This window comes from Saimiri boliviensis, chromosome 16 (genome assembly GCF_048565385.1).
Source record: "Saimiri boliviensis isolate mSaiBol1 chromosome 16, mSaiBol1.pri, whole genome shotgun sequence".
Classification (NCBI taxonomy): Eukaryota; Metazoa; Chordata; class Mammalia; order Primates; family Cebidae; genus Saimiri; species Saimiri boliviensis.
The window spans coordinates 57,809,835-57,835,852 of record NC_133464.1 but is presented as its reverse complement, the minus strand read 5'-3'; the positions used below and the strand labels follow the sequence as shown (position 1 = coordinate 57,835,852).

Genomic DNA, 26,018 nt, shown 5'->3' with positions numbered 1-26,018 from the left:
CATTGTGTCCTTATTCCAGGCTGCTCATTTACTTCTTTGAGGCTAAGGTACCTGGAATTTCCCTTGAAGAGACTCAAGATTTTTTATTAGCATGCATGGGAAGATCCAAGCAGGCCTGTGAGAGGGGTCCCTGATACATTTCTATTGGATGCTGATGCACAGTATCACATCCTGGGACATGTTTAGTTTGGAACAAAGCTAGGGGAGAGATGTAATAGCTGTTCTTAAGCATCAGAAAAGCAGTTAGACCTCTGGTTGAATGTTAGAACTAGGACCGTTTAGAGACAGATTTTCCCTCAGTTAAAGGGAAAAAAAACCTAAAACTAAAAACTTGTCCAAACACAGTTTGTATCTTGAGTTCTCTTTCAGAGAGATATTTCAAGCTATGCTATACAGACAAATGAATTATATGGTATGGATATTAAAAAGCTGAGAGTGTATCAAAGCTTGATTTCATTCAAAGTATTAAAAAAAACCAAAGAGCATAGTTACTGTTTTTGTTAAAGTGAAAAAAATTAGGTAAAGTTTATATAAGTAGACTGATGATTTTTGAAAAGATAATATACCATTAAGCAAAGTGACAAAAACATGAAGTCAAATCTTACAGTGTATTTCAAAAGCAAAGCTAAAATTCATTCACTCTAGTTAAACTGCATTTCAAGTATTTGTTGAAATAAACTTCATGAAATCATTATACAGTTATTTTTATTGTAGACATATCAGGTACACAGAATAACAACTTTACTCTCTAGAACATGGGAAGTCAATAGAAAAAAGATACAGAAATGGAATGAACATAAAAATGACTAAGCATGTGATCTTCAACCACATTCATATAGTTTTTAAACTAATCTTTTACAATGAAAAAGTCACTTATTTGAAACCATAGAATTTATAGATGATGTGTGCCATGTAAGTATTAGTTTAGAAACTTACAAAACAATTTTAGTGGTGGTATTTATGTGTGGAGAGAAAAATGTGTAACTATCAAGTATTTTAGAAATACTTTCTAAACTTGAATGACATTTATTCAGTAATGATATATTCTTTCCCTACTCCATTCTAATTTTTTTAAAACTACCAAGTGAAGTTACAGAAGTTAAAACAATAAATCTGGCATCTTTTCTTTCTTACACAAAGTATCTTCTCTTACAAATAGGGTTATTTAATTAAGCATCCTTCTTGGTGACCCCAGTTATAATCAAAAGAGGCCATGAGACCACAGACTACCACTGATGAAAAGAGACAGTGCAGACACTTTCATCAATCAATAGGCAGTCCAAAGGACAAGAGAACACACATCTGGGTAACATGAATTTGGTAAGAAAGCAAGCTAAACCTCCTGTGTCTTAATATTCAAAGTGAGTCATTCTACACAATTTTTAACTTTCATACTAACCCAAGAAAGCGCCCCCCCACCCCCCGCCAAATTGTTCTGTTTAAAGGTAGGGAGGATCATAACTTTTAAAAACATGTCAATGCAAACATACACATTTTAACTAGAATAACTCATTTTCTAATGATGCATCATTACTGTACTTATAGTTAGTAAAGTGAACAGCCTAGTATTATAACCTATTTATATTTAAGGAACATAGTAAACTAGCTGACAAAATTTACCTATCTTAAAAGAAAAAACTCAGTCAGTTGAGATTCAAACAGTAGGATTAGCTTTCTAATGCAGAGGACAACTCTGGCCATAACATCAATGTTAGTAAAGAAGCTCACTGCCATGAATACTTAAGATACGTAGGTACTTGGTCAACTTCAGTCCTAAGGGCAATATAAAGCTACTCCAAACAAGATACCCCACAAATCATAAAAACCCAATTCCCTATCAGAGCTTTAGTTCTCCTCTGTCATTTAATCCTCAGAGTACATCCGGCACAGTGCTGCATTAGGGCGGCATACAAAAGCTTCAGTTTGTCTTCCCAACTCCGTTAGCTGTTCTAATGAAGACACGCAAGGATAATGATCTTTTAACATATCTGGCAATTTAGACGTTTTCTCTTGAAGACGTTGAGAACGTCTCACTGGTGTTAAAAACTTCAGCTCCGTAAATGCGCAATTTGTTTCATCAAACTGCACCTTCTTTTTTATACTGAAAATTAAAACAATATTCTCAGAGTTCAAAAACATGTTAATGTTTTTAATCTGTACTTTCATGATATGTACCATACCATATAGCTTGTATGTTATAAGCATGTAATTGTCTTTTAGAGAGGTACTATAAGCTCATTGAAGTGAGAAACAGCCTTTTCTTAATTTGTCATTACAGCTTGTACACAGTAGATACTTGAGTATCTAGAATTGGCTAACTCCTGAATGCCAAAACCTACTGTTATTAATAACCACAGATTAAAGTAAAATGATATAAAAGTTTTCTTTTTCAAAATGGCAATATTTAGGGAAAGTAAACATAGTATTTAAAAGGTGAAAGGTTCTAATGACATTCTATTTGTTTGAAAACTGTTTTCTTTTTTGTTTTGAGACAGGGTCTCGCTCTCTGTCATCCAGACTGGAGTACAGTGGCATGATCTTGGCTCACTGCTACCTCTGCCTCCCAGACTCAAGTGATCCTCCCACCTTAGCCTCCCAGGTGGCAGGGACTACAGGCGCATGCCACCTAGGAGAGCCAATTCTTTTGTAAAGATAGGGTTTTGCCATATTGTCCAGGATAGTCGTGAACTCCTGGGCTCAAATGATCTGCCTGCCTTGGCCTCCCAAAGTGCTGAAATTACAGGCATCAGCCACCATGCCCTACCTGAAAACTTTTCTATGTTAACAAATGGTAGCTGTAATCTGAAGCTATCTCAAAGATTTTTTTTTTTTTTTTTGAGATGGAGGTTCACTCTTGTTACTCAAGCTGGAGTGCAATGGCACAATCTCGGCTCACCACAACCTTCGCCTCCTGGGTTCAGGCAATTCTCCTGCATCAACCTCCTGAGTAGCTGGGATTACAGGCACACGCCACCATGCCCAGCTAACGTTTTGTATTTTTAGTAGAGATGGGGTTTCACCATGTTGACCAGGATGGTCTCGATTTCTTGACCTCATGATCCACCCACCTTCGCCTCCCAAAGTGCTGGGATTACAGGCTTGAGCCACCGTGCCTGGCTTATCTCAAAGATTTTTAAATGCCATATTTATTATCCCCAAGCATCAAAAAAAATCATAGTACATTACATTTTAAATGTTTACCTTTGCAAGTATGGCGTAGTAGACACATTATACTTAATTAATGAACTTGTCCTCATTTCTGTATTGGGGGTTTTAACATCATGGGTTGAATCTTTCATTTTGCTGTCTTGCTCTTTTTCACCGTCTTGCAAAGGCACATTTATATGATGTTTACTCTCCATTTCCAGTTTTTCTGGATCTACATCAACACTTGTATCTTCAATACTGACTTCTGTGACTAATTCCTTGGTTGCACAAGCCTTCTCCGTATTTTCTTCTATAGAAAATACATTTATTAGATTAAGCTTTTGGCAGAATTTTAAGAACAAAATCAGAAGACATTAAAATTATTCCTAGTTGGCCAAATTTTCAAAATAAAAGAACACAACTGCCAGCACCGAACCATTCCTTTTCCTCAGCCAACTATATAACAAACCGTTGCCAACTATGTAACATTTACTATTATAAAATGAGATAAATGCTACATATTTAATAAGAACAAAGGATTAGTAAAACCCACAAAAGGGAACAACTAACTTTGCTTGTGGTACAGGGAGATGGTTAGGGAATGCTTCACAGGTGACAATTAGACTGGGTACTGAAAAGTGAGTAATTGACCAAGACAAAAGAAGACAACCTTCCTATGGCACATAGAAGAAAACGATCTATTAAAATAACATTAAAGAGCCAGTGTGTTTAGAATACAGGGTAAGGAGCAAGGGAGGAGTAGGAGCAGGCGGTATTGAGCTCAGATAGGTAAGCAAGAGCTGGATTGTAATGAGCTTTATATGAAAGAAATTTGGTTAAAAAAAAAAAAATTGACCAGAGAGACAGATATAATTAAATTTGGTCAATGTAAAGGATTGTCTAGAACAAGCGTCCCCAAACTACGGCCCACAGGCCGCATGCGGCCCCTGAGGCCATTTATCCGGCCACCCCACCGCACTTCAGGATGGGGCACCTCTTTCATTGGTGGTCAGTGAGAGAAGCACAGTATGTGGTGGCCCTCCAACGGTCTGAGGGACAGTGAAGTGGCACCCTGTGTAAAAAGTTTGGGGACACCTGGTCTAGAATGACAGAGAATGAAAAGTAACAATCTGGGAGGGCAAGAAGATGAAGTTGTAATAGGCTAAGTAAGTTAGTAAGAGGTTGGATCGGAAGCAAGGGTCCAATTTGAGAAGTATTTGAGTAAGGACTTTTTTTTTTTTGAGACGGAGTTTCGCTCTTGTTACCCAGGCTGGAGTGCAATGGCACGATCTCGGCTCACCGTAAAATCCGCCTCCTAGGTTCAGGCAATTCTCCTGCCTCAGCCTCCTGAGTAGCTGGGATTACAGGCACACGCCACCATGCCCAGCTGATTTTTTGTATTTTTAGTAGAGATGGGGTTTCACCATGTTGACCAGGATGGTCTCGAACTCTCGACCTCGTGATCCACCCGCCTCGGCCTCCCAAAGTGCAGGGATTACAGGCTTAAGCCACCGCGCCCGGCTTTTTTTTTTTTCTTTTTAAGAGACAGGGTGTCTGTCATTCTGTTGTCACCCAGGATGGAGTACAGTGGAACAATCATAGCTCACTGTAGCCTCAACTTCCCAGGTTCAAGTGATCCTCCTGCCAAAGCCTCCCAAGTAGCTGAAACTACAGGTGTGTACCACCATGCCCAGGTAATATTTAAGTTTTATGTAGAGATAGGGTCTCACTATGTTGCCAAGGCTGATCTAGAATTCTCGACCTCAACCGATTCTTCCACATTGGCCTTCTGGTGTTGGGATTATAGGCATGAGCCACCATATCCACCCGAGTCAGAACTTATTAACAAATGAAGGCATGACTGTGTGGGAATGAGTGTGCATATATATCAAGAGCATCTTTTCTAAAATTTCTTGCTTAAGAGTCATAAATGCCAAAGGAAGGTTTTTTTTCTTTTCTTTTTTGGGACAATGGGATCTTGGGTATGGGAAAGCAGTGAGGGCAGTCAACGATTTAAAAATGAAACATGCTAGGCTAGAAATACTTGCGAGACATCCTGATAAATACACTGAGCAGAAAAAAACTTAGATTTAATTATGAGGAAAATTATTAAAAATTTTTACTAAGAGAAATTTTAGTTGCATGATAGTGACCGAGTTTTTAATAAGTGGAAGCTGAAAAAGAAAGAAAAGAATATAGATTAATTCAACAAATATTTAAGTGCCAAATACATGCCAGACATTCCATCAGCACAGGAGACTCAGTGGTCAGGAACATTAGACACTGTCCTTGTATACTGAGTTTACATAATGCAAAAGACAGGACAAACAACTAAATAGTAAGCAATCAAATGCATCAAATATTGCATAGGGAAAAAAACAGCACAAAACAAGTGCACTAAACCTAGGTTGAGAGGAGAGGGAATGGTACATCAGGGAAACCATCAGGGAAGGCTACTCCAAGGAAGTGACATTCGAATTGACATCTAAAGGATAAGTAGAACTTAAGAAAAAGCAGAAGACTGTCTTGGAGAGACGTGGAGGAAAAAGAAAGTATAACCTCTTTCAGGAAATGAAAAAAAAGAAATAAATTCCGGGACGTAGGGGAGAGGGAAACAGAAGAGGCTAGACTCAGCAATTTATGCAGATGCATGACAGAGTATTTTGGTTGCGGTGTTGAGAACAGATTGGAATGAGGCAAGAGCAAAGAGGAGGGAAAGAGAGTATAACCCCTTTAAGGAAATGGAAAAAAAAAAAAAAGAGAGAAATTCAAGGATGTAGGGGAGGGAAAGAAAAGAGACTAGACTCAGGAATTTATGCAGATACGTGACAGAGCATTTTGGTTCCAGTGTTGAGAATGGATTGGAATGAGGCTAGAGCAGAGAGGCAGGTTTTTAAAACTGTAGGTCGTCTTGAATATAGATAGGAAGGAGAGTAAGGATGAAATGATGCAGATGGATCTTAAGAGACACTTAGGAAGTTAAACTGAATTTGATTAGCTGGGGAAAAAGGATGGGAACTGGAAAAGAAAGAGGAAGTAGGCCAGGCGCGGTGGCTCAAGCCTGTAATCCCGGCACTTTGGGAGGCCGAGGCGGGTGGATCACGAGGTCCAGAGATCAAGACCATCCTGGTCAACAAGGTGAAACCCCGTCTCTACTAAAAATACAAAAAGTTAGCTGGGCATGGTGGTGCATGCCTGTAATCCCAGCTACTCAGGAGGCTGAGACAGGAGAATTGCCTGAATCCAGGAGGTGGAGGTTGCGGTGAGCCGAGATCGTGCCATTGCACTCCAGCCTGGGTAACAAGAGTGAAACCCCGTCTCAAAAAAAAAAGAAAAAAACGGCCGGGCGCGGTGGCTCAAGCCTGTAATCCCAGCACTTTGGGAGGCCGAGGCGGGTGGATTACGAGGTCGAGAGATCGAGACCATCCTGGTCAACATGGTGAAACCCCGTCTCTACTAAAAATACAAAAAAATTAGCTGGGCATGGTGGCGCGTGCCTGTAATCCCAGCTACTCAGGAGGCTGAGGCAGGAGAATTGCCTGAACCCAGGAGGCGGAGGTTGTGGTGAGCCGAGATCGCGCCATTGCACTCCAGCCTGGGTAAGGAGCGAAACTCCGTCTCAAAAAAAAAAAAAAAGAAAAGAAAGAGGAAGTAAACAATCACACCAAGATTCTGACTTGGAATTCATTAAGACAGAGAATTCATTCATTCATTAAGACAGAGAACTAAAAGAAGAATCAAGTTTAGGGGGAAATTATGTATTCAAGTTTGGCTATTTGTGTTTGAGGTAGCTGTGAGACATCCAAATGGTGCGTGTCTCTTTTTATTTGTCTTTCTTTTGAGAAAGAGTCTCGATCTTGTTGCCCAGGCTGAAGTGCAATGGCGCGATCTCAGATCACTGCAATGCACACCTCCTGGGTTCAAGCAATTCTCCTGCTTCAGCCTCCTGAGTAGCTGAAATTACTACAGGCATGCACCACCACACCCAGCTAATTTTTTTGTATTTTTAGTAGAGATGGAGTTTCTTCATGTTGATCAGCCTGGTTTGAATTCCTAACCTCAGGTGACCCACCTACCTCGGCCTTCCAAAGTACTGAGGTTACAGGTGTGAGCTAGAGTGACCAGCCTTTTTAATTTTTTTTTTAAACCCTCTCCTAAACTACTTTAACCACTTACGTTCTTTTGCTGTTTACAAATAACTGACTTGTGAAATTGGTTTTACATCCAGAACTTACAATTATACATTTCAGAAAGCCAAGAGTTTATGGATAGCTCCTTCTTCCTTCTAAAGACTAATAAAATAGTATACCTGCTAGAAAACACAAACTAGTATTATTCTGTAAGACAGGAACAGTAATTTAATCAGATTAAATAATGCTTTTATCTTTCCACAAATCTCCAGAGATAGAATTATGAGAGAAGCTCTTTTTATGAAATTTGAATTTCTACTTCACTGTGTTTGTGAATTAAGAGACAGGACTGGATTATTCTTAAACTTTTCACCCCCCTCCCTTTTTTTTTGTGATAACTAGTCTTTCATGGGTGTTCCCTTCTCTCCCTGCTTCTCAAGCTCCTTCATTAAATACTATTAGTAAAATCAGATCATATAGATCTTTCATAGGTTCCCCTGGTGCATATTAACAGTCACCATTAATTGAAATAAATCCTGATAACTAAGCATGCTGTGAACAGAAGCATGAACTCCAACACAGCCCTTAGCATAGTAATCAGCACAGCCATTAGCATATCAACCCCAGTGAACAGGTTTTTTTTCCTTTTTGCCAATACATGTAATAAAAAACTTATATAACATACTTAATTTAGAATTTGAGTATGCTCTTCTTTTTTTAAGGTTTCGCCCTTCAACCTAGATCTCTACATCTTAAATTCATTTTCCATACTACAAGTAGGGGTACTAATACTGTTCTGGAAAGCAATCTGGCAGCATGTATCAGAAGACTTTAAATGTTCAAACTGTTGGCACGGTGGCTCATGCCTGTTTTCCCTACATTTTGGGAGGACAAGGTAGGCAAATCACCTAAACTCAGGAGTTTAAGACCAGCCTGACCAACATGGTGAAACCGCATTTCTACTAAAAATACAAAATTAGCCTGGCGTGGTGGCACATGCCTGTAGGCTGAGGCTTGAACCTGGGAGGTGGAGGCTGCAGTGAGCCGAGACCACACCACTGCACTCCAGCCTGAGTGACACAGGAAGTCTCCATCTCAAAACAAAAACAAAAACTGCAAACTGTTCGATTCTTGTTAAAAGTAATCAAAATAAAATAACTAGATATATAGGCAATGGCATACAATATGCACTCAAATATTTGCTGACTATGTCATATACAGGTATATTAAATAATTGGAAAACATTTTTTTCTTTTTTTTTTCTTTTTTTGAGACAGAGTCTCACTCTGTTGCCAAGGCTGGAGTGTAGTGGCATGATCTCGGTTCACTGCAGCCTCTGCCTCCTGGGTTCAAGCATATCTACCTCAGCCTCCTGAGTAGCTGCAACTGCAGCTGTGTGCCACTATGCCCAGCTAATTTGTGTGTGTATGTGTGTGTATATTGAGTAGAGATGGGGTTTCACCATGTGGGCCAGGATGGTTTTGATCTCCTGACCTTGTGATCCGCTAACCTCAGCCTCCCAAAGTGCTGGGATTACAGGCGTGAGCCACCTCGACCAGCTGGAAACTGTTTTTCTAACGTTAATTAACATTAATCGCTACAGTTTAATAAATTTACTATGTGACATATACTATGATACTTTATAAACATTATTTCATTCAATGGTCCCCAAAATCCATATTTTATAGATGAAAGGGTATTTTTGGCCTAAAGTGATATCAACTGGCATAAACTTTATCTAAATTTAAAAATGTTTACACATTTTATGACTGAGAACTAATAAATCTCCTATCTCCATCTACTGTCCCCAACAAAGAGAATTCTTGAATGAGCTTTTCTAGACAACACAAAGATCACAGAATTTAACAAGTGAAAACTCTACAGATCTAGTCAAACTACCTCATTTTTTTTTTTTTTTCTTTTTTTTTGAGACGGAGTTTCGCCCTTGTTACCCAGGCTGGAGTGCAATGGCGCGATCTCGGCTCACCGCAACCTCCGCCTCCTGGGCTCAGGCAATTCTCCTGCCTCAGCCTCCTGAGTAGCTGGGATAACAGGCACGCACCACCATGCCCAACTAATTTTTTGCACTTTTTTAGTAGAGACGGGGTTTCACCATGTTGACCAGGATGGTCTTGATCTCTCGACCTCGTGATCCACCCGCCTCGGCCTCCCAAAGTGCTGGGATTACAGGCTTGAGCCACCGCGCCCGGCACAAACTACCTCATTTTTTTTTTTTTTTTTCTTTTTTTTTGAGACGGAGTTTCGCTCTTGTTAACCCAGGCTGGAGTGCAATGGCACGATCTTGGCTCACCGCAACCTCCGCCTCCTGGGTTCAGGCAATTCTCCTGCCTCAGCCTCCTGAGTACCTGGGATTACAGGCACACGCCACCATGCCCAGCTAATTTTTTGTATTTTTAGTAGAGATGGGGTTTCACCATGTTGACCAGGCTGGTCTCGATCTCTTGACCTCGTGATCCACCCGCCTCGGCCTCCCAAAGTGCTGGGATTACAGGCTTGAGCCACCGCGCCCGGCCCAAACTACCTCATTTTTAAGGCAAAAAATTAAAGCCTAGAGACAACGCAACTTTTTTTTTTTTTTTTTTTTTTTTTTTTGAGACGGAGTTTCGCTCTTGTTACCCAGGCTGGAGTGCAATGGCGCGATCTCGGTTCACCGCAACCTCCGCCTCCTGGGTTCAGGCAATTCTCCTGCCTCAGCCTCCTGAGTAGCTGGGATTACAGGAAAGAGCCACCACGCCCTGCTAATTTTTTTTGTATTTTCAGTAGAGACGGGGTTTCACCATGCTGACCAGGATGGTCTCGATCTCTCGAACTTGTGATCCACCCGCCTCGGCTTCCCAAAGTGCTGGGATTACAGGCTTGAGCCACCACGCCCGGCCAGAGACAATGCACTTTTTTTTCTTTTTCTTTTTTTTTTTTTTGAGACAGAGTTTTGCTCTTGTTACCCAGGCTGGAGTGCAATGGCACGACCTCGGCTCACCGCAACCTCTGCCTCCTTGGTTCAGGCAATTCTCCTGCCTCAGCCTCCTGAGTAGCTGGGATTACAGGCACATGCCACCATGCCCAGCTAATTTGACAATGCAACTTTTATACACATTCAGTGACAAATACAAATATTAAGCCAGATCTCCTAATTAAAAATTCTGTATACTACATAAAGCCATTTTATCTCTGAGGTAGGTCAATACAAGAATGAGGAAAGAAACAAACTGCATATTTTAAAAGTTAAAAAAGATAAAAGAGGCCAGTCGCGGTGGCTCACGCCTGTAATCCCAGCACTTTGGGAGGCCGAGGCGGGTGGATCACGAGGTCAGGAGATCAAGACCATCCTGGTCAACATGGTGAAACCCCATTTCTACTAATAAAAAAAAAAAAAATACAAAAAATTAGCTGGGCATGGTGGCTCGTGCCTGTAATCCCAGCTACTCAGGAGGCTGAGGCAGGAGAATTGCCTGAACCCAGGAGGCGGAGGTTGCGGTGAGCCGATATTGTGCCATTGCACTCTAGCCTGGGTAACAAGAGCGAAACGCCGTCTCAAAAAAAAAAAACAAAAAACAAAAAACAAGAAAAACTAATTTAACAAAGAAATAGTAAACCTACAATGAGATACCGTTTCACACTAGTCAGAATGGCTATCCTTAAAGAGTCAAAAAATGGCTGGGCATTGTGGCTCACGCCTGTAATCCCAGCACTTTGGGAGGTTGAGGTGGGCAGAACATGAGGTCAGTTCAAATCCAGCCTGGCCAACATGGTGAAACCCCATCTCTACTAAAAATTACAAAATTAGCTCGGTATAGTGGCACGTTCCTGTAATCCCAACTACTCAGGAGGTTGAGCCAGGATAATTGCATGAACCAGGACTGGGAGACAGAGGTTGCAGTGAGCTGAGATTGCACCACTGCACTCCAGCCTGGGCTACAGAACAAGGCTCTGTCTCAAAAAAGAAAAAAGAAAAGAAAAGAAAACAGAAAAAAAAACAGATGCTGACAGGGTTGTGGAAAAAAAGGAATGCGGAATGCGTTTTACACTGTCAGCGGGAAATTAGTTCAACCACTGTGGAAGACAGTGTGGTGATCCCTCAAAGACATAGAGACAGAAAAATCTTGAACCCAGGAATCCCATTACTAGGTATATACCCAAAGCAATATACATCATTGTATTATGAAGATACATGCACATGTATGTTTACTGCAGCACTATTCACAGTAGCAAAGACATAAAATTAATCCAAATGCCCATCAGTGATAGACTGGATAAAAAAATACGGTACATATACAGCATGAAATACTAAGTGACATAAAAAGGAATGAGATCATGTCCTTTGCAGGAACATGGCTGGAGGCCCATTATCCTTAGCAAACTAACAGAGGAAAAGAAAACTAAATACTGCACGTGAGAGTTAAGTGATGAGAACACATGGACACCTAGAGAACAACACACACTGGGGCCCAAGGGAGGGTGGCGGGTGGGAGGAGGGAGAGAGTCAGAAAAAATAACTAATGGATACTAGGCTTAATACCTGGGCGATGAAATAATCTGTACACAAACCCCCATGACACGTTTACCTATGTAACAAACCTCCACATCCTGTACATGTACTCCTGATCTTAAAAGGTTAAAAACAAACAAACCAACCCTACAATTCACTTGAAGGAAATAAAAGAACTAAAACTTACCCAAATTAACTTTTTCTTGACTCTTCATTGTTAGAATATCTACAATTGTGTGTCGCATCTCTTCAATAGGCTTAATTTTTTTTTAATGAAGAAAGCAGACCCATGTAAGTTTTATTTTCTCTGACATGAACTAGGTATCCAAGTTGAAAATATTAAAAGTCAGTGATTAAAATTTCATACTGTATTTTAAAGTAAGGCAGTAGATCTTAAACCATGCTTCTCGGACCACTAATTAAGACTGAAAAAATGGCTGTCTTTTCCAATGTATAGACTAAAAATGAACCTGAAAGATAGAATTTCATGTTTGAAAATTTCCCTGTAATTTTACTTAATTAAGCCTTGCTCCTTTTCTCTTACATTTAAGTCTATGTTTATACTTTTGTTTCATATGCTATGAAATGTATCTCTGAACAGCTTAAGGTTGATTACCTCAACGTATTTCATTCATTCAAAAACTTACTAAGTGCCCATGATTTACCACGTATTACAAGCATTTACTATGTTCCATCCAACACATTCAAGATTAGAAAAGGTATGGTTCACAGCCTCAGTTCCAGAAGTTAGTCCTGAATTACTCAGCTATCCTGCTTTCAGCTTTTTGGCTTATTTTTATTTTTTGAGACAGGGTGTTGGTCAGCTAACCCAGGATGGAGTGCAGTGGCACGATCATGGCTCACTGGTCTTGAACACCAGAGCTCAAGCAATTCTCCCACCTTAGCTTCCAGTATAGCTGTGACCACAGGTTATCTACCACCATGCTTGGCTAACTTAAAACTTTTTTTTTGCAGAGATGAAGTCTCACCATCTTGCCCAGGCTGGTCTCGAACTCTTGGACTCCTGCCTTGGCCTCCCTATGTGCTGGGATTACAGGCATGAACTATCATGCCTGGCCACTAATTTTATTTTAAGAGATGGAGTCTATGTTGCCCAGGCTGGACTCAAATTCCTGGGCTTAGAAAATCCTTCCACCTTGGCCTCCCAAGTAGTTGGGACTATAGGCACGCACTACTGTGCCCAGCCATCTTGGCTAATTTTGATTCTTGTTTTCCAGCAGCTTCTCCTCTGGTGTTACATCTTTCTGTTTACGTTATGCTTTCTATGTGAGCCTTGGTTCCAGTTTTGCATCCTTGCTACAATGTCCTAAGTTGCCTTAAGTAATGTCCCTGCTGATGCAAAGTGGTAGGGGCCTAACACTCCCTACCAGATAGCATTCTGTCAAATATAATTACCCTTCTGGAAAGAGTTTCACACATGATAGCCGCTGGGAGACTATCTGATTTTTTGGTTAAGTGAAAAGTCAAATAGCATTTGTTGATTTTGTTGAGACTAAAGTGAACAGACCTTTCTTAAAAATGAGTTTTAAAAAATTATCTATATAGACAATCTCCAAGAATGTGTTTCTGAGAAACCTGGTCAAAAGGAAATACATTTTAGCAACATTTATCCATAAAAACAAAAAAACGCAACCAAAGAAAAAGCTCAAGAAATGATTTATTGTATACCCAGAGCTTTGTGTATCAATAGGCTAGAGGAGACAGGAGTACGGTATCAAGCCACTATGGAGGTAATGTTAGAGAAACGGGTTTATTGCCATTTTCTATATGCCGACAGAACCAATATATATAGTGTATATATTATACACTCTAATAGTAAACCTGACTCACTCACACACTCTCTCTCTCTCTCTCTCTCTCTCTCTATATATATATATATATATATATATTTTTTTTTTTTTTTTTTGAGACGGAGTTTCGCTCTTCTTACCCAGGCCGGAGTGCAATGGCACGATCTCGGCTCACCGCAACCTCTGCCTCCTAGGTTCAGGCAATTCTCCAGCCTCAGCCTCCTGAGTAGCTGGGATTACAGGCACGTGCCAACATGCCCAGCTAATGTTTTGTATTTTCAGTAGAGACGGGGTTTCACCATGTTGACCAGGATGGTCTCGATCTTTTGACTTCGTGATCCACCCGCCTCGGCCTCCCAAAGTGCTGGGATTACAGGCATGAGCCACCGCGTCCAGCCCTCTCTCTATGTATTTTAAACCCGACTCTATGTATATAGTCAGGTTTACTCTTAAAGTGAGAGTTCTCTCAGAAAAACATGAGAGCTTGATAACATTTAAAAGGCTTAATTTAATTTCTTTTGCTTTATATGCAATAAAGAAATTTTAGTATTAGATTCAGTCTCCCAGTAAATTTCCAACCAGGAAATGCATACAATAATATGCTAAAATATTTCATGCAGAAAGTTTCATTAAATGTACCATTTTAGTTTAAATCCATTTTCCAAAGTCAGATTAATCCTAGTACAAGAATGAAAGACTCAGAAGGCCATAAAAGCTTTTATAATGCAATCCCTGTGACCTTTAAACATTTATTAATACTACATATATGCCCACAATTTTCTCAAGTTATGTTGTGATGTGTCTCAAATTAATTCTGAACTGTCTACTACACTATAATAGAAAAGATCAACAAATTTTTATCTTACCTGAGCTCCTGCCAGAACAGCTTTCTCATAGATTGCAATAATATTTTCAACAGGACTTGTGATTGGTTCCATACGTACAAGACATATCCAATACTTAACAAGCTTTTTGGCATCTGGAATATTTTTAATCAGGTCATTAACTGTGACCAGTATATCTTCTTTTGGACATCCCTAAAAGAGCAAGAGATAATGTGTGTGATATTTTTTAGCCTACAAACTATGAACAATAATTGAACCTATGATAGTCAAGATCAATGATAAAGATAGCCATAAGCGTAAAGCAAAAAATGATATATTAGTTGAGACATTTATTAGTACAAAATGAACACTTACTTGGTGTTGACTTTATCCTTATATTGTGGGATTCCATTTGTTGTTAATACTTTCAACCATATGCTTATCAGTGGGAACAACCCTGTGGAATTTTTTTCTCTTAATTGTCTTTGCTGGGTTTTGATATTAAGATTAAAATGAATCCCTAATGGTTTATGTCAGTTACATATAGTTAAATAGTAGGGCAGAAAAAGTTTACAGTATCGAAAGAAAAAACTTGAACTGAGCAGAAATAAACTCTGATTCTTTCCTATTAGAGAATCAGAGTTTTCCTGATGGTAACTTTCACTGGTGCTCAGAACCACAAAAAGTTAAAAGAGGCCCATGAAGAGTAGAGTCAGGTTCAGGTTTGAAATCATACTTTGAATTCACTTTTGGTATGGACCTTACACACCAGTAGGTGCCCAAAACAAGATTAAAGACCAGTCAGTAAACAAAGACAATATTTTGGAGCTATTATACTCCACAAGATTTTGATTCAAATAGCAAAATTCTGCAATAAATTCAAAACCATGACGATGTTGCCTTAGATGAATGGAACTTCCTTTTGCTTTTTTTTTTTTTTTTTTGAGATGAAGTTTTGCTCTTGTTGCCCAGGCTACAGTACAATGGCACGATCTCGGTTCACTGCAACCTCCACCTCCCAGATTCAAGCAATTCTACTGCTTCAGCCTCCCAAGTAACTGAGATTACAGGAACCCACCACCACGCCTGGCTAATTTTTGTATTTTTAGTGGACACAGAATTTCACCATGTTGGCCAGGCTGGTCTCAAACTCCTGAACTCGGGTGATCTACCCACCTCAGCCTCCCAAAGTGCTGGGATTACAGACTTGAGCCACTGCGCCTGGCCAGATAAATGGGATTTTGTTTGAGAGTATTTTAGGTAACCTGAATTTAATCTGTGATAATAATGACTCACACAATATTTGTTAATATTTCTGACTTTGGTAAAATGTGTAATGAATGTAAAAAATAATGTGTAAATATAACAAACAGATGTAAGAAACAAAATATTAGAAGCAATAAGTAAATATCACCTCAGTATATTACATAATTATCTCATAGAACTCAAATATTTGTAATTCAGTAAAAAAATCTAATTATCCCTTTGATACAGGTTAAGTATCCCTAATCTGAAAATCCAAACCTAAAATCCAAAACTTTGAGTATCAACAGCATAATGAAGATGACCATCGTTAACACTGCAGAAAACGAACCTATAGGTGAAAATATGTGATAGGCTTATTAAAGGACTAGAGCAGCATTTATTCAGAACAGAACAAGACATCATGTCCCTTTATAAAATCAAGGAGAAACTTCTAAGACAAAAACCACTGCTAATGAGGCAGATGACTTGAAGAAACATCTTAAAAAGCCATCCAGCAGAATGCCTCCTTATCCCTAAGGATCCACTGCCTGTTCCCTCAATTGCTTCTGCTGTTTCTTCTCACCTAAAAATGTAAAACACAGTGTAAAATACCTCTTAAACACAGCATCATAGATGGAGATTGATAACGTGCTGCTGTTTGTTGTTGCTGTTGTCTAACAGCTGATACAGGTATTCTGATTCTCCTGTGCTGCTCAGTTACTCTGAACATAGTTTTTACTGTATTAATGTTGTGGGTTTTTTTAAATAAATTGTTAAGTACTTATGTGTGAATAAGAAGATAATTGCTTATTAGTAGCATAGAAATTCAGAGTCAGGAATGACGGTGATGCCAAACAACCAGGCTATCCCATGCCTGGCTGACACAGTGACACTTTTGCTTTCTGACGGTTCAATGTAAACAAATTTTGCTTCATGTACAAAATTATAAAAAATATTGTATCTTTAGGCTGCATGTATAAGCTGTATATAAAACATAAATGAGGCCGAGCACAGTGGCTCACGACTGTAATCCCAGCACTTTGGGAGGCTGAGGTGGGTGGATCACATGAGTCCAGGTGTTTGAGATCAGCCTAGCCAACATGGTGAAACCCAGTCTCTACTAAAAATGCAAAACATTTGCCAGGCATGTAGCACATGCCTATAATCCCAGCTTCTTGGGAGGGCGAGGCAGGAGAATGGCTTCAACCCGCGAGGTGGCGGTTACAGTGAGCTGAGATAGCCCCCTGCACCCCAGCTTGGGTGACAGAGTAAGACTGTCTCAAAAGCAAACAAATACACAAACAAAACATAAATGAATTTCGTGTTTAGACTTGGGTTCCATCCCCAAGATATCTCATTACATATATGCAAATATTCCAAAATCCAACAAAAAAGTTTTCAATTACTTCTGGTCCCAAGCATTTTGGATAAGAGATATTCAACCTGTATATTTATAGGAACTCAAGGCAAAAATATAGTCAATTAAAGGCTAATCTCACAATTCATCAATGAAGCAGTATATCTCACAATTAAATAACTGTTAAAATAATTTCATAGTTCATGTCAAGGCAACATAGTATCACCAACAACAGCTAGTCAAAAAGACTGATGATATAATTTAATTAAATAATGTTTATGAAGTTAATTTGCAAACTATAAAATGCTAAGCAAATATAAAGACTCTACCTCATTAATCAAGTTCAGGCATTCAGAAAATGTGTTGTTTACTTTTTCAGTAAATAATCTTTGTTCATCTTCTTCTGCCATGGTAGTCCAAAAAGACCCAACTGGCTTTTCTTTTTGTCCTTCAGGCTCATGCTCAATAACTACTGAGTTCGGAGGCCTTTTTAGCACTCTTCCTTTGCCAGCTTTCCACTCACTCAGACGAGCTCTATAGTTAGAAGCAGATATAAACATTACTTTGAAATCACCGAGAGAACTCTGTTAGAGGAAAAGTTAAAAAATAAAAAAAGTCATTATTATTTTAAAGTAATCTTACTCTAGCAACATGCACATAGTTCACAAGCTTGAAGAAATAGTAAACATATCAAGGTCAGGTATGCTCAGAGACTCCATGAATTTATTTTGTGGAGAGATTATAAAATATTTCCCGATTATTATTAAGCATTTACTTAGATTTTAAAAAAGCAATCTAATAAAACATATTCAAACACAAAAACTTAAAGGTCATATTGTTCAACATAAATCCACCTGCAGATGACAGAAGAGAAACCATGAAAGAAAATTCTAGGCCAGGTATGGTGGCTCATGCCTGTAATCTCAGCACTTTGGGAGGCTGAGGCGGGCGGATCATGAGGTCACGAGTTTGAGACCAGCCTGGCCAATATGGTGAAACCCCATCTCCACTAAAAATACAAAAATTAGCTGGGCGTGGTGGTACGCACCGGTGGTCCCAGCTACTCGGCAAGCTGAGACAGGAGAATCACTTGAACCTGGAAAATGGAGGCTGCAGTGAGCCAAGATTGTGCCCTGTACTCTATCCTGGGCAACAGAGCAACACTCTGTCTCAAAAAAAACAAAAACAAAAACAAAAAAGGAAAATTCTAATGCAGTCAAGGGAATTATAAGCCAAACCTACAAACAGCATTTTATTGAAAACTAAGGTAATACAAAAAAGAAAATTCCATCTACTTACTTTCTCTCTTCTGCGGTTTCTTTGGGATGAGCTGATCTACCAACAGTTGCTTTTCCCATAGTATGTCTTCGCTGGTCAATTGGCTTCGACTTTTCTATCAGTTTGTCACTAGACAATGAAGCAGGCCTGGCAACAACTTCAGATGCTATGCTTCTTGACAGTGTCTTAGTTCTAATTATATCTGGACAAGAACTGGTTTTGACACTAGGTAAAGCTGTTTTTGATTCTAACAGTTCTTTTTGACGAGGTACTTTCCGGATTGTTACATGGGCAGAGGTTCTACTGATGCCTTGTTTCACAGTGTCTTGGGTATTATTGTGATGACTTCTAATTGGACGTCGCACAAGTTGTGTGTTTTGAGATGTAGTGCTTATAGATTTCGTGGTGGCTGTCATACTTGAGGATCTATTACTTTTCACTGTTACACTGCTGGTGTTTACAGGCTGAGGCTTTGTGGCTTTAGGGACAGTGGCTGAAAGTTTCTTTGTTGCTTCAGAACTCTCATCTTTGACTTGTAGAGGTTTTCTAAATGAATTAACCTTAGACTGAACAATATGGCCACGGTAAGATCCAAGTACAGGTTTCTTGGGCATGTTAGCATCTTGCTTTGGTTTTTCTGCAGTTATCTGTTTCTTTTCACTATTGTTTTTAAGGTGAAATGCCTGGCTTAATGTCATATGTTTACTTTGTGGATTATCTTTAGTTAGTAACGACTGCAGAGATTGATTACTATCCTTAGGTTTATGTGCGTCAATTACTACAGTTGAATTGGTGAGTTCATTTGAAGGTTTTAAAGGAACACAATTTCTCCCCACTATTGTACTATTTTTGCTCCCTGCAGGTCTCTTCACATTTTCTTTATCAGCCTAAAAGAATTATTTAAGAAAAGTGTTTATGAAAGGCAAAGCTGAAAAGGGACAGTTTAAGTAGGCTATGTCCACATCTTACCATTTTTGTTTTAAGTTTCAGCACTTTAGTCCCTTCTTGAGCTTGGTCCTCAGACGTCACAGCTCTTTGACCTATACTACTTAAAAACAAAAAAACAAAAGGATTAATCAATCAATCAATCCTGTACCAAGGAGGCTTCCTTTTGGGGAGGGAGAAGAGGGCAATGTTAACAATTAACTGACTGATTAATTCTAAATTTAAGAAAGACCTGTGACATTTTTCCTAAGCAAAATTTTTATTTATTTATTTATTTATTTGAGATGGAGTGTTGCTCTGGAACCTAGGCTGGAGTGCAATGGCATGATCTCAGCTCACTGCAATCTCTGCCTCCCAGGTTTCAAGAGATTCTCCTGCCTCAGTCTCCTGAGTAGCTGGGATTACAGGTGCACACCACCTTACCCAGCTAATTTTTGTATTTTCAATAGAGACAGGGTTTCACCATGTTGGCTAGGCTCTCTTGACCTCCTGACCTGAGGTGATCTGCCCACCCTGGCCTCCCAAAGTACTGATTACAGGTGTAAGCCATGACACCCAGCCCTAAGCAAAACTTTCAATAACTTTTAATAGTATAAACAAATGGCTGAGGAATTTAAAGATATTTTCTAAAAGTCTTTAACACTCTCTGCCCATAGAATTTGTAAATACTTAGTATTCTTATTTCAAATCATCCTCAAGTCATTCAAACACGTCTTCAAAAAACCTTTAGTAAGCAATACCCTCTTGGTTTACTTTTAAGTACTTAGTAACAGATGTACTATGCTGAAACAACTTTTATGTAAGAGTAACCCAAAAGTAATCCCAAATTTACCATATGGCATTGACAGCTTAATTTATATTAGGATACATTAAGAATATGGACTGATGGGTACAGTGACTCATGCCTGTAATAGCAGCACTTTGGGAGGCTGAGGCGGGACTATTACTTGAGTTCAGGAGTTCCAGAGCAGCCTGGGCAACATGGCAAAACCTCGTCTCTACAAAAAATAAAAAATTAGTTGGGCATTGTGGAGGATGCTTATAGTTCCAGCTACTTGGGAGGCTGAGGTGGGAGGATTGCTTGAGCCTGAGACTTGAGGCAGTGAGCCAAGATCCCGTCGTTGCACTCAAGACTGGGTGACAGGCTGAGACCGTGTCTCAAAAAAAAAAAGAACCTTAGTTTCTAGGTGGTATTGCAAAGCAAATCCTTCCTCAAGAAAGTGATCTAGGGCCGGGCGCGGTGGCTCAAGCCTGTAATCCCAGCACTTTGGGAGGCCGAGGCGGGTGGATCACGAGGTCGAGAGATCGAGACCATCCTGGTCAACATGGTGAAACCCCGTCTCTACCAAAAATACAAAAAATTAGCTGGGCATGGTGGCACGTGCCTGTAATCCCAGCTACTCAGGAGGCTGAGGCAGGAGAATTGCCTGAGCCCAGGAGGCGGAGGTTGCGGTGAGCCGAGATTGCGCCATTGCACTCCAGCCTGGGTAACAAGAGCGAAACTCCGTCTCAAAAAAAAAAAAAAAAAAGAAAGTGATCTAAGCTGGGCGCGGTGGCTCACGCCTGTAATCCCAACACTTTGGGAGGCCGAGGCAGGTGGATCACGAGGTCTAGAGATCGAGACCATCCTGGTCAACATGGTGAAACCCCATCTCTACTAAAAATAACAAAAAATCAGCTGGGCATGGTGGCACGTGCCTATAATCCCAGCTACTCAGGAGGCTGAGGCAGGAGAATTGCCTGAACCCGGGAGGCGGAGGTTGCGGTGAGCCGAGATCGCGCCATTGCACTCCGGCCTGGGTAACAAGAGCGAAACTCCGTCTCAAAAAAAAAAAAAAGAAAGAAAGTGATCTAAGCCGGGCGCGGTGGCTCACGCCTGTAATCCCAGCACTTTGGGAGGCCGAGGCGGGTGGATCACGAGGTCAAGAGATCGAGACCATCCTGGTCAACATGGTGAAACCCCGTCTCTACTAAAAATACAAAAAATCAGCTGGGCATGGTGGCACGTGCCTATAATCCCAGCTACTCAGGAGGCTGAGGCAGGAGAATTGCCTGAACCCAGGAGGCGGAGGTTGCGGTGAGCCAAGATCGCGCCATTGCACTCCAGCCTGGGTAACAAGAGCGAAACTCCGTCTCCAAAAAAAAAAAAGAAAGTGACCTAAACTTATTTTTATAGTTGTAAACTGGCTAAGGCAGACTGTAAGCAACTCTTAGCAGGTGATTGTAACAATTTTGCATACAATAAAGACAGGAAAAAACCATGTGAATTAGACATGCCACTGATTTTAAGACAGATCCTAAGTTCAGAGATCACGTTAAAATGTGAGAAAATTGAGGCCAGGTGCAGTTGGTCATGTGTGTAATCCTAGCACCTTGAGTGGCCAAGGTAGGTGGATTACCTGAGGTCAGGAGTTTGAGTCCAGCCTGGCCAAAATGGCAAAATCCCGTCTCTAATAAAAATATAAAAACAAGCCAGGCATGGTGGCACATACTTATAATCCCAGCTACCCTGAAGGTTGAGGAAGGAGAATCGCTTGAACCTAGGAGGCAGAGGCTTCAGTAAGCTGAGATTGCACCACTGCTCTCCAGCCTAGGCAATGAGCCAGACTCCATCTCAAAAATAAATATTTATTTTACATGTGACATAATTCGGTAGTTAATAATTTTGGTTACATTGCCTTTCATATCTATTTGCTCTGTCAGCTTGGAGAAGGGACAGAACTTTGACACAGCCTGTACTATGCATTTTGAACAACGGTGAAGGGAGCTCAAAATGTGCCACTTAACAGGGCTTCTTAGTAGTTAACTGCTAGCTAAAAAAACAAAACTCAGGATGACAAGAAGAACCCACCTTACTCCCCTGTCCAATGTGAAGACTTAATCCTATTCTGTCTTATTATCATGAAACTGTCCTAAGAAAGGTTATCTGAAATGAGTCTTAGGATACCTACATTTTAGAGATTATAAAATATAAATGTTTAATTCTGAAAAGCTGCAGCACAGATGGGTTATCTTATTTAATAATTCACTGCTGAGATAATACACATGTAAATTGACATCTGCTTTCTGAAAGGAATAAATGTACTTATGCCAGAAGAAGCGTTTTAGAATTTTCTCTTCTTCCTATTATGTTGAAGAGTATTATAAACCCCTGACCCTCTTGGGTTCCTTATTTAAATAAGCAGTAGAGAGTCACTGTCTGAATCCATATTATCTCTACTTATTCCCTAGTAATTTCATTCCCTCCTAAGGTTTTCAAATAAATATCATCTGTATACTGACCAATTCCCGAGTGTATGCTTCCAGTCCCAACCCCTCCTCTGAACTTCAGACACAAAACTATCTGGCATATCTGCTTGGATGCCTGGTTGGTACCTCAAACATAGTCAAAACACAACTCCTAATTCCTGAGCTCCCCGTTCAGTCTTCCTATTTCAGTATACGGTTATTTACCACCCATTTACTTATCCAAACCAAAAACCGAGGATCACCTTTTTGTCTTTTTTTTTTTTTTTTTTTTGAGATGGAGTTTCGCTCTTGTTACCCAGGCTGGAGGGCAATGGCGCGATCTCGGCTCACTGCAACCTCCGCCTCCTGGGTTCAGGCAATTCTCCTGCCTCAGCCTCCTGAGTAGCTGGGATTACAGGCACGCGTCACCATGCCCAGCTAATTTTTTGTATTTTTAGTAGAGACGGGGTTTCACCATGTTGACCAGGATGGTCTTGATCTCTCGACCTCGTGATCCACCCGCCTCGGCCTCCCAAAGTGCTGGGATTACAGGATTGAGCCACCGCGCCCGGCACCTTTTTGTCTTAAAGAAATAAAAGATTAGCCGGGTGCGGAGGCTCAAGCCTGCAATCCCAGCACTTTGGGAGACTGAGGCGGGTGGATCACGAGGTCGAGAGATCGAGACCATCCTGGTCAACATGGTGAAACCCTGTCTCTTAAAGATACAAAAAATTAGCTGAGCATGGTGGCACGTGCGTGTAATCCCAGCTACTCAGGAGGCTGAGGCAGGAGAATTGCCTGAGCCCAGGAGGCGGAGGTTGCGGTGAGCCGAGATCGCGCCATTGCACTCCAGCCTGGGTAACAAGAGCGAAACTCCGTCTCAAAAAAAAAAAAAAAAAAAAAAAAAAAAAAGAAATAAAAGATTTGTGAAGGATAAAACATTTTTTCCAGTGCTCGCTTTGGCAGCACATATACTAAAATTGGAACAATACAGAGAAGATTAGCATGGCCCCTGTGCAAGGATGACATGCAAATTCGTGGAGCGTTCCATATTTTTGGAAACCATCATTCTCAGCAAACTGACACAAGAACAGAAAATCAAACACCACATGTTCTCACTCATAGGCGGGTGTGGAACAATGAGAACACATGAACACAGGGAGGGGAGCATCACACACTGGGCTCTGTTGGGGGGAAATAGGGGAGAAACAGCGGTGGGGTGGGGAGCTGGGGAGAGACAGCATGGGAAGAAATGCCAAATACAGGTGAAGGGGAGGAAGGCAGCAAATCACACTGCCATCTGTGTACCTATGCAATAATCTTGCATGTTCTTCACATGTACCCAAAAACCTAAAATGTAATAATAATAAAAAAAAAAAGATGGGGTTTCACCATGATGGCCAGGCTGGTCTTGAACTCCTGACCTCAGGTGATCCACCCACCTCGGCCTCCCAGAGTGCTAGGATTACAGGCATGAGTCACTGCGCCCGGCCAGTATACATAATTTTTTATCTGAGACATTTGAAGACAAATTGTATATATCATGGCCTTTATTCTTAAATATTTCCTTAAAATAGGAATATTCTCTTACATAACCACAGTAATCAAATATATTTACCTTGATACACTACTTTAACCTACATTTACCTTGATCAACTACTTTAACCTACTGTTCACACTTTAGTTTTCAACTGACCAAATAATGTCTTTCATGCTGTTTCTTTCTTCCAGTATAGGACATGGTATAAGGTCAGGCGTTGCATTTAGTCGTGTATCTCTTTAGCCTCTCTTACTCGGGAATATTCAGGACTTTTAACTCCATTCTTTCTTTTATATCCCATACCTAACCATCACCAGGTCTAGTCAGCTCTATCTTCTAAGAAGTGGCAAAATCTGACCACTTTCTCCCATCAGAAAGAATATCAAGCCTTTTTAACGGCAGAATATATCAATAAATTACAGAATACAAAGAAGCACAGATGAAAGTGATGCTTTTTTTTTTTTTTTTTTTTTTGAGACAGAGTTTTGCTCTTGCTGCCCAGGCTAGAGTGCAGTGGCACAATCTCGGCTCACTGCAACCTCTGCCTCCTGGGTTCAAGCGATTCTCCTGCCTCAGCCTCTCAAGTAGCTGAGACTAAAGGTGTGTGCCACCACATCTGGCTAATTTTTTGTATTTTGAGTAGACATGGGGTTTGACCATGTTAGCCAGGATGGTCTCCATATCCTGATCTGCCAGCCTCAGCCCACCAAAATGTTGGTATTATAGGCATGAGCCACAGCGCCTGGACAAAACGGAGACTTTTTTTTTAACCCATGAGGATGGCAATGATTTTGGAAGAAAATTAATGAAACCAGGAGAATAAAGTATTCCAAAAACCAGTTCATGGAATGTAATGCCAGAGAGAGAGCATTAAATAATATTACCACTTGCTGGGTTCTCACTGTTCAACAGGCATAACATGATGCATTCACCATCCAATTTAATTCTCAAGAAAAAATTATTACTACCCCATTTTAATATATGTAAACAGACTCAAAGAGGTCAAGTATCTTTCCTGAGGTTGCACAGCTGTAGTAGCAGACTTAACGACTGTAATTAGTGGTTACTAATTACATCCTCACAGGTTCTTTGCATCGAAGAGTGATAAGGGCCTGCGTTACAGTTATCTCTGGGGAGTAAGGGGACCTTTTGCCTTTCTGCTTTATCTACTTTCATGGATTTTTGTTTTTGCTACAACTATGTCCTATCTAAAATATTTTAGCAAAATAATAAAAATATTTGTACAGAAGGTTGAGACTACAATTAATGATCTGTAAGCATTTGGGAGGGCCACCCAACCCTTCCCTGAAGAACTCCCCAATACACTGAGTAAAAGCTTTGCTAAATAATAGAAAGACTGACCTTTGTGTGGTGTAAACCATAAGTGATAATCTGGACTATGCACGTACTTTGCTTTGTAACTGTGTTTTGCTTAGATTGTGAATTAATTTATGCAGAAAACGAGGATCTAATGTTGCACCATCCAGTAAAGTAGCCACTAGCCAAATGTGGCTATTGAGTGCTTGAAATGTGGATGGCCCAAATTGAAATGCGCCGAAAGTGTAAAACAGACACCAGATTTTGAAGACGTTGTACCGAAAAAAGATGTACAGAGGTGAAAAGAAATAAACTTGACCTCACCTGGATAACATCTCGTTTTCCTGCTTGTATGCAAAAAGTGTTTTTCTTCTCAACAGGTGTTCCTGGAGTTTTTGTTTTCTTTGCTCTAGGTAACAAAAGGTAAGAGCTACAAGTCAGTATTAGTTATAACATGAAATAATTTTTTTTTTTTTACTAAAGAGTTTACTTCCAACGCTGGTTCCACTTGAGGTCACATCTCTGTAACAGAAAATTCCCCAATTCAGAATTGCCTTTGAGAAATCATCTAAGAAGAGACTGTTACCACAACAGGTCCCCAAAGCGCCTCTGCGTAAGAATCATTCTCTACTGTCTGTGAAAAATCTGGAGAATATAATTTTCAACATACAGCTCTCGAAAGCGAAGCT

General features: G+C 40.2%; 1 protein-coding gene and 1 non-coding gene across 6 annotated transcripts in view; one reads left to right on the top strand and one right to left on the bottom strand.

Annotated features, from left to right (window-relative positions):
• Positions 1 to 589: 589 nt before the first annotated feature.
• The window catches only part of LOC101042896 (cytoskeleton-associated protein 2-like), a 35,876-nt gene continuing 10,447 nt past the window's right edge, over positions 590 to 26,018 (bottom strand). For 4 of the 5 annotated variants that reach the window (XM_074387649.1, XM_074387651.1, XM_039473153.2 and 1 more), the window contains 8 exons: positions 25,654 to 25,738; positions 19,269 to 19,347; positions 18,321 to 19,186; positions 17,351 to 17,555; positions 14,462 to 14,632; positions 11,972 to 12,041; positions 3,202 to 3,457; positions 590 to 2,101 (listed from right to left, as the gene is read on the bottom strand). In XM_074387649.1, coding sequence (XP_074243750.1) covers positions 1,864 to 2,101; positions 3,202 to 3,457; positions 11,972 to 12,041; positions 14,462 to 14,632; positions 17,351 to 17,555; positions 18,321 to 19,186; positions 19,269 to 19,347; positions 25,654 to 25,738 — 1,970 coding nt within the window. In that variant the 3' untranslated portion in view covers positions 590 to 1,863. The remainder of the gene's footprint in view (positions 2,102 to 3,201; positions 3,458 to 11,971; positions 12,042 to 14,461; positions 14,633 to 17,350; positions 17,556 to 18,320; positions 19,187 to 19,268; positions 19,348 to 25,653; positions 25,739 to 26,018) is intronic. The other variant, XM_074387652.1, reaches the window with a different exon arrangement.
• Positions 23,423 to 23,529, top strand: LOC141581695 (U6 spliceosomal RNA). Its single transcript, XR_012514463.1, has one exon. It is a non-coding gene; the product is annotated as a U6 spliceosomal RNA (small nuclear RNA).